General features: G+C 37.4%; 1 protein-coding gene across 6 annotated transcripts in view; it reads left to right on the top strand.

The window, feature by feature from the left end:
- The first annotated feature begins 2637 nt into the window (after positions 1-2637).
- The window catches only part of LOC143038369 (thioredoxin domain-containing protein 11-like), a 222998-nt gene continuing 211741 nt past the window's right edge, over positions 2638-13894 (top strand). For 3 of the 6 annotated variants that reach the window (XM_076207440.1, XM_076207458.1, XM_076207467.1), the window contains exon 1: positions 2643-3042. In XM_076207440.1, coding sequence (XP_076063555.1) covers positions 2989-3042 — 54 coding nt within the window. In that variant the 5' untranslated portion in view covers positions 2643-2988. Of the gene's footprint in view, positions 3043-13894 lie in introns of all 6 variants that reach the window. The other 3 variants (XM_076207448.1, XM_076207429.1, XM_076207418.1) reach the window with 3 other exon arrangements.

The following is a 13894-nucleotide window of genomic DNA, read 5'->3' as shown; positions in this document are numbered from 1 at the left end:
AATAGAGAAGAGAAGCAGGGAGAATCAGAATACGAAAAAAGGGAAGACAAGAAAAGAAGCAGACGCCCAGGGCCCATCTAAATCTATGTAGAAATTATTCTACGTACGTCGAATACAACAACTCCACTAAAGTCCTTTGTACCACAATGATTGTCCCATCTCCACGCGAAGTGCAAAACCCTCGTGTTTTTCCAAATTGTTTCGGACATCTCCAGACTGCTGCTGGACTAAGTGCGACTCGACACTGTTATTTCTCAACTACGAAACATCAGCAAATTTACGTGTTCCCGACTACCAAAAGCTTCCCCTACCAGAAGTTATCGTGCATCAGCCTCTATTCAAACAACCCACTTGTTTCCGAGAGTCGGCCCAAACGACTTTCCGTTGGTGTGACTTCTAGCAACCAGAACCAAGACTCGCCTACACCATAATCAAGACTTCATTTTGCCCACCTGTTCTTACGTGCTGCATACAAGCGTACACCCAGCTACTCTATTTGGTAATTAAATGTCCATTTATGATTCATGTAACATTGTTATTCTTTCGTATTTTATGTCCATTTTTTTTAATAAGTAATTTTAACGAAAATTTTAATTATACTGCCTGAACTCTGTCACGTCCGAACTGTGCACATAATTGTTCATATATTCATTTAGTTATCTATTTATCTATCTATTCACTTATTTATTCGTGTCGCGACTAGTCTGGCTCATAGGTGGGTCGTGACCGTGAGGTAGTATGCAACCCAGGTCAGGTGTCTGCCTTGGACCCTTTTGGTAGTCAGGGATGCAAGAATGGCAGAGGAGCTCCCTAGATCGAATACCTTTTTCTAAATCCAGAAACTCCACAATGGCAGGCTGACTACCGACCAGGCCCAAAACGGTTGCCACACAGGCGGTTGCTGCCACCATCTTAAAAACCCTTACATATTGAGATGGAAGGGCCACATCTACCACAGGAGGCGATTTAGGACCATCCGCTCAGCAGTCTTGCCAATGCAGGACGTGAGGGATATGGGTCTGTAGCTGTGTGGGTCTCTGGCCTTGGGAATCGGCACCACATCCGCCTTTTTCCATTCCGCGGGGAATCGCCCCGCCTCCCAGGGGGTATTGATGAGTGCTATTGCTGCCAGCTCCCCAGCTGGCCCTAGTTCCCTCAGAAAGGATGATGATCAACGTCACTGCTCGGAGCTGTATCTTTACTCGTCTTGCGAGCCCGACAAAACTCCAGTGTGAAGGGACAGTCCGTCGCGGTAGCTTGTGACGTGACAGTGTTGACCACATCGTCTTTATCCTATCGAAGGAGGCACAGCTGCCCGATAGGAGGGGGAGTTGGGCAGTGAAGGAACGGTCCGCAAATTGCTGCGATAGCAGCTCCTCCTGTGGTTTGGGCTGTGGGTGAGCGGAAGGGGGGTTACTGCACCTGTTGCCAGCTGCAGTTTCCTCCAGAGGGCGCTGGCGGTGGTTTGGACAGAGAAAGTGGCACACCATTCCAGCCATTTTTCTTTCCGGACCCTACGTGTGACCGCCCGCACGTGCCTGTTGACAGAGCACAGAATACGTGCCTCGAAGAATGGATGGCGCCGCAGAAATCTTCGGAATATTTTGATTTGGTGACATAAAATGATGAATATGAAAACTATGGACATGAAGAAAAAAATATTATATAATATAGTGAAGTCTGATCCGACCGAAATCAGAATATGCAGCATGGGTGCGCTCATTTCACAAACATATATAAAATAGAATTAGAGAGCGGCAACCAGAATTATCCCAAGTCTGGTGTGTACGACACATGAGAAGTTAGGGGGGTGGGGCTGCACGCATTGAATGAGAGAAGAGTGGTAAAATGAGAATGATATTTCGAGCAGGAAAAATTAGAAAGATAAGCAGATGGTCTCTTAGTATGCGATGAAAGCATCAAAACTTTATATTAGAAAATGGAAGAAGACACTGAAGGATCCTTAGAAACATAGCTTTCCACATATATCAATTTTTAGAAGTCGTTAGAAGAAATAATCCAGGTCACCAAGATAAATGAAGCGGCAAAGCTTGACAAATGGAGATATAAATGAGACCCATGAGTATTGTTCCAATCCATTCTGTGTACTACAATAATAAGGTGAATACACTTGACGGCGTTCTCGTACGTCCCAACTTTCTCGCAGTTTAGGAATATCACTTTCCCATGAGAACGCGATTTTATCCTAAATAATAATAGCGATGTTGAAGTGTTGGTGACGTAATGCAGTACAATTATTGATATTTTTCTTCCTCCCTCCCCGCTTCCCCATTCCACCTTTTTCTCCTCTATCTAGTTCCACCTCCCTCTACCTCCTAATCTTTCTCCGTGCGCTAGGTGAGGCTTCCCTCTCAGACCACTAGTACCACTACGTCGTGTTATATTCACTGGTGTCCCCTTACACTCTGTCGACATTGTTTTATTCTCTTTCTACATCCATGTTGTTCTTATGTTCTTTAGTTAATTTATGCTGTATATGTATAGAATACGAGACAATGGACTAATCAAATTTATTCTCATATTTTTTTTAAATGGAATTCACGCCGAATAGTGCAACATGTGAAGTAGAAGTCTTAAATGAATCAGTGTTGGAATATAAATGTTGCATTGTAAAAGTGTTGAAACTACAAAAGGATAAAGTGCGATTTGTGTTTAAGATTAGAGAATGACACAGTTTAATGTCACGGAATACATACCTCCGTGGTTACATGATTAGGCTGAGAGCATGACCCTAGAAAATTCAGGTTTAAAAAAATCATATAACACTAGCGGGCGTCTATCCTCTATCAATTGTTACTCGAACTGTGGATCTTCATATTGTATAAATACCCACAGACATTGGAGCAATATTAGTTGAAGATTGTTGTTTTGGTGAAGTGAATATTAATTTGACTCCGCCTCCTGAGGCTGAAGAATCATACTCGACGCGCCGTAATCAGTGAGTGGTGAAATTAAACTGCCATAGGAATGCAAGACACAACCTCTACCGATAAGTCACACTTCGTTCACAACAAACAAAAGGTTTTGGATAAGTATTGTATTGTCATTATTGTAATTAGTAGAAAAAGCTGTGTGATGTCTATTAAATTTACAGCTTTGCAGCGTGTTTCAAGATTAAGTTATTGTTGAAAAGAAATTGCTTGTCTGTTTAAACTAAAGGAAGGTGTTCACGGCGTATATCTTGGTGAAGAATAATTGTAGTTGCCGGGGCCTCATTTCTGGGTGAACTTGGTGACAAATATTTACCTCACACTGACCTCTGGTTTTCCAAAAAGTGAATAAAATGTGATTTCAATAACGTCATTCAATAATTGCCCTTGTGCCTAATGGTTTGGCAATTTCAAATGTATTTCAGTGGGATTGTGGGTCGAGTGGTACAGGTATATTTATAACTCGTATCGGAATGAGGCAATTAAATGAAACACACACGCAAATTAGAAATTACGGGATACAAATACGGGACACACGAGTATAGCTTCCCTTCCCGTAAGATAAACTAGGTAGGTAAATACCTGCGCACGCGCGAGGGAGAGATCAGTGTCGACGCAATGACCAATGCTTCTTCAAGTCCTCCAATTGGGAAATTAACAATTGACTACACAAGGAGAAGGAAGGCTATTCAAGGTCATTGTTGGAGCATAATGTTATTGGTTTCTACTCTGGGAAATTTTTGGGAGGGAAGAAAAGTGAATTCATTCTCTCTCTCTCTCTCTCTCTCTCTCTCTCTCTCTCTCTCTCTCTCTCTCTCTCTCTCTCTCTCTCTCTCTCTCTCTCTCTATATATATATATATATATATATATATATATATACATATATATATGCATTTATATATATATATATATATATATATATATATATATGTGTGTGTGTGTGTGTGTGTGTGTGTGTATATATATATATATAAATATATATATATATATATATATATATATATGTATATACATCACCCACTCAGTCACTCGCACACAGACACACACACACACACACTTCAACGAACGGACGGCTTAGAAGACGTTCTGAAGAAAATTGAAGTTTCGTGGATCCCAACGCAAAGAGAAATGCCTATTGTATTTACAGGGTGGGGGGAAATTGCTCGTGGGGTAGTGGGAAAGTAGGGAAAGAGGAGAAGGGGAGGGATTGCTGAGGGAAATGGAAGGAAATGAGGAAGGAGAGGACTTGGCCCAGGCAGACAGGCGAAAAGTAAACAAACGGCCCCCCGACCAGCTGAGCGACGATGAAATGTCTAATAGAAATGTAAAGATTAGAAGTGTAGATAAGAGCAATACAGTAGAAAGTGATGAGAATATTTTCCAGGGATTTAAAGAGGGTGGGGGGGACCCCCCCCCCCCCGACTGACAAGACTAGAAGAGAAGGTCGATAAGATGATCGAGGACTTGAAGCGTAGGTTCGGTCATGTTAACAAAATTGTACGGAGGGTTGAAAAATTGGAAGAACTAGAGAAGGCGAACAAAAACTTAACTAAGGAAATTGAAGAATTAAAAAAACAGTTAAAAGAAGTAAAAGAGGAGAATAAAGTCTTAAAGGAGAATAATAAGGAGAACAAGGAGGGTTGGAAAAAATCCAAGAAAATAGCAAAGTTGCATTCACTGACATAATCAGACAGCAAATGAATGAACAAACTGAAAACTCAGTTATTAAAGTGATGAGACAGAAGGAGAATATAGTAAGAGACTTAGCAGACAGAAAGAAATGTATAATTATATTAGGAATGGAAGAGAAACATAACCCAGATAGAACCACAAGAATCAAAGAGGAAAATGAAAAAGTAAGAAATTTACTAGAATTAGTTCAGGAAGATGAACCAGAAATAATGAAACAAATCGAAGAGAAATTCAGGCCGGGGAATACAGACGTACAGACAAAGACCAGATTAAATTCAGGTCACAAACTACAGACATAATGGGAATTGAGAAACAAAATTAAAAGGTCCACTACCAACCAACAGTGAACAATAAATATAAGGTATGGATAAAAAGGGAAAATTAAAGAGGAAGGAGGAAGAAAAACAGAAAAGACTTGAAGCTAAGGAAAAAAACGGATAAGAACGGAGTCAGAAAAAGAGAGATTCTATTGGAGAGTGAATATGAAACTAAAGAAAGTCGACATACAAGAGAAAAACAAAAGGGAAACAGAGAACACAATGGAAGTGGCAGAAAACTAAGAGTGTCTTACACAAATATAGATGGATTAATAACAGGATTGAATGAGCTGAATGATTATTTGAAAGAAAAAGAACCAGACATAATGGGAATTGTAGAAACAAAATTAAAAGGTCCACTACCACCCAACAGTGTAGGATATGATGCATATAATTATTGGATTAGAAACAGAGTGAAAAAGGAAGGGGGTGGAGTTATGTTCCTGACTAAGAAGGATATAAACGTGAAGTGTGTCACATATGGAAAGAATACAGTAGAGATGATAATGATGGAAGTAGAAGACAGAGATAAGAAGCGCAGAAAGTTTGTGATAAATTATGTACCCCCGAAAACAGCCTCATGGGAAGAGAGTGAACATAAAAGTATGTTAGAGGACACAAAGATAACATTAAACAAGATAATGGAAGAGGGAGGAAAAATAGTAATGATGGGCGACTTTAATTGCAAAGATATCTGCTGGGAAGAAATGACAGTAAAGGGTGGAGACGGCTCATGGGGAAACGCTCTACTTGAGATGGTTACTGACCATACAATGACACAATGGATACAGGAGAACACTAGGTATAGAAATGAAGAAGAGCCATCGAGACTAGACCTAATAATTACATCCGAATCTAGAATAGTGGACAAAATTGAATATAAAACACCAATAAGTAAAAGTGACCACATATTGATTGAACTGGAACTTAATGAAGAAAAATATATGAAAAGAAATGAACAATATAGAAAAGGAAGAATGATGTATGAAAAAACAAACTTTGATAAAATAAAAGAATTCTTTCAAAAGGAAAACTGGGAAGAAAAATACAAAGAAGAAACAACAGTAGAAGAGAAATGGAATATTTTGACAAAAATTTACAAAAAAAGGAGTGGAAAAGTATGTCCCAAGACAAAAACAAGAAAAAGAATATGTAAAATGCTGGTACAACAAAAGTTGTAGGGAGTTAAACGACAAAAGAGACAAAGCCTGGACCAGATGGAAAAAAGACAGAAGACCTGAAAAATGGAAAATATATACCTGTTATAGAAATGAATATGTACAAACGTGCAGAGAGGAAAAGAGAAAATATGAAAAAGATATCATAGAAAAGTGTAAAGATCAACCAAAACTATTCTACAGATTTGTAAACAATAAACTGAAAAACAAACAAGACTTGGAGAAATTAAGACAAGAGGGAGTTGAATACACTGAGGAAATTGAAATGGCGGAAATTATGAACAAACATTTTAAATCAGTGTTTACAAGGGAGAACATACAACCTGAAGAGAACGAATGGAAAGAGAAAGTCCCCCCTATGGAAGAAATAGAAGTAACAAAGAATGAAATATTAACACACTTGAGTAATCTTGATGTCAGAAAATCGCATGGACCAGATGAAATAGCAAACTGGATATTGAAAGAATGCAGGAATGAACTGGCAGACAAAATACATAGCATACTAAATAGTTCCTTGAAAGAAGGAAAAGTTCCAGAAGATTGGAAAAAAGCAAATATAGTACCTATATATAAGGAGGAAATAAAGAAGAACCTACCAACTATAGACCAGTCTCTCTAACAAGTACAATAGCAAAAATTTGTGAAAGAATGATCAAAAGTAGATGGGTAAAATATTTAGAAAAAAAAAAACAGTGTTAAATCCAAGGCAATTTGGATTCAGACAAGGACGATCATGCGTCACCAATTTAATATGTTTCTATTCAAGGCTAATAGATATAATACAAGAAAGAGATGGATGGGCGGACTGTGCATTTCTAGACCTAAAGAAAGCTTTTGACAAAGTACCACATAAGAAGTTGCTTAAGAAATTAGAAACTGAAGGAGGAATACAGGGCAAACTACTAAATTGGATGGAAGACTTTTTGCAAGAAAGAAAAATGAGAGTAGTGATAAGAAACCAGCACTCAAAATGGGATGAAGTAATAAGCGGTGTTCCGCAGGGAACAGTTCTGGCCCCAATAATGTTTGCTATATATGTTAATGATATGGATGAAGAAATTGAAAGTTATATGAGTTTCTTTGCAGATGATGCAAAACTATTAAAAAAAAGTGAACACGGAAGAAGATTGTGAGTCACTACAGAGTGATTTAAATAAAGTCTGGGAATGGAGTAGGAAGTGGGAATGGAGTTCAACACCAAAAAGTGTAGTATAATGGAATTTGGAAAAAGCAAAAACAGAATAACTAGATCATATAAATTGGGAGAAGAAGGAATAAAAAAAGTAGAAAATGAGAAGGACCTGGGAGTTATTGTTATGAATAATATGTCACCTGAGAAACATATAAATAAGATTTTTGGAGAAACTTATAATTCAACAAGAACAATCAAAGTTGCATTTACATACCTGGATGAAGAAATGGTGGAGGAAATTCTAATCCCTCTGATAAGACCAAGATTGGAATATGCAGCAACGATGTGGTCACCAAGTACAAAAAAAAATGTATAAAAAACTTGAAAGAATACAAAGAGCAATTACAAAATTGGCACCAACACTCTCAAAACTATCATATGAAGAGAGACTAACAAAACTTGAACTACAGACACTAGAGCAAAGAAGAGAGAGAGGAGATTTGATAGCTATTTACAGAATCATGAAAGGCATAGAAATTATTGATAGAGAGAATCTGATAAATTGGGATGATAGAAATACAAGAGGACATGGAAATAAAATCAAGAAAGACAGCTACAGAAGATATCTGAAAAAGAACAACTTTCCTCACAGAGTAATAGACAGTTGGAACAAGTTAGATGAGAAAGTGGTGTGTGCAAAAACAATACATGAATTTAGAAATAGTTTAGATAAAATGAGATATGAAGCCGGGAATCCACGAGCATAGCTCCCCTTCCCGTAAAATACAACTAGGTAAACAACTAGGTAAATTCACACACACTTTCGTCGGATGGACGGCGAAGATTGGAGTTCCGAAGGAAAATAAAGTTTAACGTGGATCTCAACGTCAAGGAAGTACCTTATTGTATTTAAAGGGAAGGGGAAAGCTCGTGTTGTAGTGGGAAGGTGAGAAAAATGGAGAAGGGGAGGGATTACTGAGGGAAATGAGGAAGGGGAGGAATTGGTCCAGGAGGCCAGGCGTCTTGTAAACAAACTAAGGACTGAGGATTTTGGAGAAGAAGGGATTAACAGAAATGTAAATATTAGAAGTATAGATAAGAGCAGCACAGTGGAAGGTGAAGATGATAATTTCCAGGGATTTAATGAGGGGGGGGTACCAACCTCCCCCGATTAGCAAGACTAGAGGAAAAACTTGAAACAATGCCCAAATATTGGGAGAGTAGGTTTGGTAACATAGCAAAGATTGCGCAGAGAGTTGAAAAATTGGAAGAACTAGAGAAGGTGAACAAAAACTTAACTAAAGAAATAGAAGAATTAAAAAGACAGTTAAAAGAAGTAAAAGAGGAGAATGAGGAATTAAAGACAATAGAATTAAAGACAATAAAGAGGCCATAGCAAAAGAAGCACAGGGTTGGAAAAAGATCCAAGAAAACAGTAAAGTTGCATTTACTGACATGATAAAACAGCAAATGAAAGAACAATCTGAAGACTCAGTTATCAAAGTGATGAGACAGAAGGAAAATATAGTAAGACTTAGCAGATAAAAAGAAATGTATAATTATATTAGGAATGGAAGAGAAGTATAACCTTAATAGAACCACAAGAATCAAAGAGGAGAAAGAAAAAGAAAGCAGTTTACTAGAATTATTTCAGGAAGATGAACCTGAAATCATGAAACAAATTGAAGAGATGTTTAGGCTCGGAAAATATAGTACAGATAAGACCAGACAAATTAAGATTAAATTCAGGTCACAAACGACAGCAGAAAATATCTTAGCAAAAACAGGGAAACTAGCAGTCAACAATATAAAAAGGTATGGATAAAAAGAGAAATGAATGGAGAGGAAAGAGAGGAGGAAAAATGAAAAGACAAGAAGCTAGGGGAAAAAACGAGAACAGAACAGAGACAGAAAAAGAGAAATTCTATTGGAGAGTAGTGAATATGAAAGTGAGGAGATGGGCCATACCAGAGAAAAACGGAAGGGAAACAGAGAACAAAATGGAAGTAGCAGAAAATTAAAAGTGTCTTACACAAACATAAATGGCTTAATAACATGCTTGAATGAACTGAATGATTACCTGAAGGAAAAAGAACCTGACATAATGGGAATTGTGGAGACAAAATTTAAAGGTCCACTGCCACCCAACAGTGTAGGGCATGGTGCATGTAATTATTGGATTAGATACAGAGAGGTAAAACAAGGGGGTGGAGTTATGTTCCTGACTAAGAAGGATATAAATGTGAAGAATGTCACATATGGAAAGAATAGTGTAGAGATGATTATGATGGAAGTGGAGGACAGGGATGGGAAGAGCAGGAAGTTTGTAGTAAATTATGTGCCTCCTGAAACGGCTTCGTGGGAAGAGAGAGAACACAAAAATATGTTAGAAGACACAAGGATAACACTAAATAAGATAATGGAAGATGGAGGAAGAATAGTTGTAATGGGTAACTTTAATTGTAAAGAAATCTGCTGGGAAGAGATAACAGTAAAGGGTGGAGACGACCTATGGGGAAATGTACTACTTGATATGATTATAGAACATACAATGACGCACTGGATACAAGAGAATACTAGGTATAGAAATGAGGAAGAATCATCGAGACTGGACCTAATAATCACATCAGAACCCGAAACAGTGGACAAGATTGAATATAAGATACCGATAAGTAAAAGTGACCACATATTGGTTGAACTGGAACTAAATGAGGAAAAATGCATGTAAAAAAAACGAACAATATAGAAAGGGAAGATGGATGTATGGAAAAACAAATTTTGATAGAATAAGAGAATTCCTTCAAAAATCAGATTGGGAAAGGATACACAAGGAGGAAACAACAGTAGAAGAGAAATGGAAGTATTTTGACAAAAAATTATAAAGGTCGGAAAAGTATGTTCCAAGAAAAAAAAAGTATATGTAAAGTGTTGGTACAACAAAAGATGTAGGGAGTTAAAAGACAAAAATAAAGCTTGGATGAAATGGAAAAAAGACAAAAGGCCTGAAAAATGGAAAATATATACTAGTTATCAGTGGTGGACAGCGATAAATTTTGCGATAAAGCGATAACGATAAAGCGATAATTTTTTCCGCTAGTCCTATACCGATAAAGCGATAAATTTCCAAGATACCTTAAAGCGATAAGCAATAATTCCTGCGATAAATAAAAAAAATACTCTATTTTTGCTACTTATGCATTTAAAAAACTTTTTTACACTTAAAACACCATATATTACTTAATAAAAGACTAAAGAACCCAAAATTATCATTTTATTACTTTATAACAACATTTAATGAAGACAAATTAACAAAACTATCACAGCAGAACACCACAAACAAATACAACAATTTAAAACATCTCCTCATCCTCCTCATCCACCCCACTTCTGCTTGAGGAGGTGGAGGTTTCCCTTCAGAAACACCAGGTGCTCAAAGTTGTCCTCACTGAGGCACGCCCTCTTTGGCCTCAGGACGTCCCCAGCTGTGGTGTGCTGATCACGTGGGACAACTTGTAATAGTTTGTCAGAGCGGCCATTTTGTCTTTGATGATCTGCAGCTCCTGGCTCGAAATACTGCAGCCACCCGCAATCACAACGTCTCCCTGGTCACTGGCCTGGCTGCCAGGGCGGCTGTCCCCTGGCTCACTGCCCAGGGACATGAGGGAGCTCGAGCGGGAGATGATGGGGATGTCCACAGATCCCGAACTCCCGGAAATGTTCCGCTCCCTTTCCTGAGTCACATCACTGCTGCTGGCCTCCACGCGGAAAAAGTCCTCCACTGTCCTCTTGCCTGACATCTTGACACTCACTAATCACTAAATTCACTATTCTCGAACACTGAAGCGCGCCCGCCACGACATTAATTAATAACGCAATATAAAATGGTGTAAATAAAAAACAAAATGATAATGTAAGACATGATATTGAAACTCAAAATGTGTTAAAAAGAAATAATCACGACTTTCTTAAAACCATGTACTTTAATGCTCGTAGTATTAGGAACAAATTTCAAGAAATACAGGCGTATGTCAAAAGCGAAAATCTCGATATGATAGGAAAAACTGAGACATGGTTAAATGGTACAGAGTTCGAAGCTGAATTTAATATTGCGGGATTTAAACACTTTCATCAGGATAGAAACCACAAGAAAGGTGGGGGTGTTCTATTGTACGTTAAAAACAATGTTCATGCTTGTGCTTTAGAAAAAGTGAAACAGGATGCATATGATAGTTTGTGGGTTGAGTTAATCCAAACAAATGAAAAAAAAAAAAATGAATATAGGTGTAATATATAGGCCAAAGACATTATCATTAGCAGACGACAAACTGTTATTTCAAGAACTGTCTAGTTTCTGCAACCGGGATTTATTAATAATGGGTGATTTCAATTTTACTGACATTGATTGGATGACCCTTGAACATGGCCATATAGGTAGTCGCTTGATTGATTTTCTTGGTGACAATTACTTAATTCAGCATGTAAAAGAACCCACAAGAAATGGAAACTTACTCGAGCTTTTGATCACTAGCCGCGAAAGCATGGTAACTGATGAAGAAGTAGGTGAATCTGTTGCAAATAGCGATCACAACTTAGTTAGATTCAAACTCCTAAAGAATTTTAGAATAGATACTTGTGTTTCTAAAATACCCAATTTCAGTAAAGCTCAGTTCATAGGACTACGTCAGGAGCTTCAGCTTACAGATTGGGAGGCAAAATTAAACGAAAGACCTGTAGATCAGATGTGGGAAATATTTCAAAATACGCTCACTAAGATGATCCAAACTTATATTCCTTTTAAGGACAGACGTCCCCCAAATCAGGCTCGCCCAAAGTGGCTCGACAAAGAAACTGAAAAAAGTATTGCTAAAAAGAGACAGGCTTATAAGAAATATAAGTGCTCGGGTGCATCTAATGACTATGAAAGTTATGTATCAATACAGAGAGATTTAGAAAAGACAATAAGAAAAAGAAAACGACAATACGAAATAAACATCGCTGATAAATCCAAAGAGAATCCCAAAGAATTCTATAGTTACATTAGAGATAAAAAGGTTGTTAGGAATCACATTGGTCCACTATTATCTGCTGACGGTCAACTTGAATATTCAAATAAAGGAATATGTAATATCTTAAACAATTATTTTAGCTCGGTATTCGTAAACGAAACACCTCAAAGTGAATTCCAAACTGAAACCCGTGAATAGTCTAGGGTAAACTTACTCACTACGGTAAATATAACAAAAGAAAAAATTAAAAGGTGTATAGAGAAACTCAAAGTTAATAAAACACCAGGGCCTGACGGTTGGCATCCAAGAATCTTAAAGGAATTGAAAAATGAGATTGTTGTTCCATTAGAAATTATTTTCAAGAAATCCATCATATCCGGAGATGTCCCAAGAGAATGGAAGCTAGCTAACGTTACTCCCATATTCAAAAAAGGTGACAAAAAGAAACCAAATAACTATAGGCCTATAAGGTTGACTTCAATCGTAGGAAAAATAATGGAAACCATCATCGGAGATGCTATCGAACATCATTTAGAAAGTAACCGTTTGATAAATGATAGCCAGCATGGTTTCAGACGGAAACATTCTTGCGTGACTAACTTACTCGAATTCTACAACACAGTTATTTCGAATTATGACAAAAGAAACAATATAGATTTGATATATCTAGACTTTGCAAAAGCTTTTGATACCGTCCCACACGAAAGACTAGTTACTAAATTAGCTTTACACGGAATAAGTGGTAGCCTATTAAGTTGGACTAGTAATTGGTTGAATGGTCGAAAACAGAGAGTTGTTTTAAATGGTGATACAAAACTGTGCGGAGTGGCAAATGATCACTCAAACCAATTAGATATTCAAGAAGATTTAGATAAATTACAACAATGGTCTGAAAAGTGGCTAATGAAATTTAACACAAGTAAATGCAAGGTAATGCACATAGGTAAAAATAACTAAGTACAATTACAAGTTATTTGGAAATTCGTTAACAAAAGTGGATAATGAAAAAGATCTCGGCGTAATTATCAGTAACGACCTCAAATCATCCAAGCAGTGTATTTCAGCCTCTGAGAAAGCAAATAAGATTCTGGGACTGATTGCGAGATCTTTTGATTTCAAAAGTCCATCACTCATTAACAAGCTATATAAATCGTTAGTTCGTCCACATTTGGAATATGCTGTTTCCGTATGGTCACCGAATCTCATTAAAGACATTGACAGATTGGAAAAAGTACAACGGCGAGCCACAAAACTGATTCCAAATATCAAAAATAAATCATACGAAAATCGACTAAAACACATGAATCTGTTTTCCCTAAAAAAGCGTAGACTCAGAGGTGACTTGATACAGGTCTTTAAGATTTTAAAGGGAATTGACAACATCAAAAGTGACAAAATTTTCACATTGAATGAGAATCAGACAAGAAATAATGGTCTCAAACTGTCCGGAAATAGATTCAATTTGGAAGTGGGTAGAAACAACTTTGCCAACCGTATATTTAATGAATGGAATAAACTTCCTGCACAGGTAGTGCAATGTAGTTCAGTTCGAAGCTTTAAGAATCATTTAGATAAATACCTAAGCAAGATGCTGTAATGATTATAATTTATCTTACA

Source organism: Oratosquilla oratoria, chromosome 2 (genome assembly GCF_046742065.1).
Source record: "Oratosquilla oratoria isolate Oo_2021 chromosome 2, ASM4674206v1, whole genome shotgun sequence".
Classification (NCBI taxonomy): Eukaryota; Metazoa; Arthropoda; class Malacostraca; order Stomatopoda; family Squillidae; genus Oratosquilla; species Oratosquilla oratoria.
This window is presented reverse-complemented; position numbering and strand designations above follow the sequence as displayed.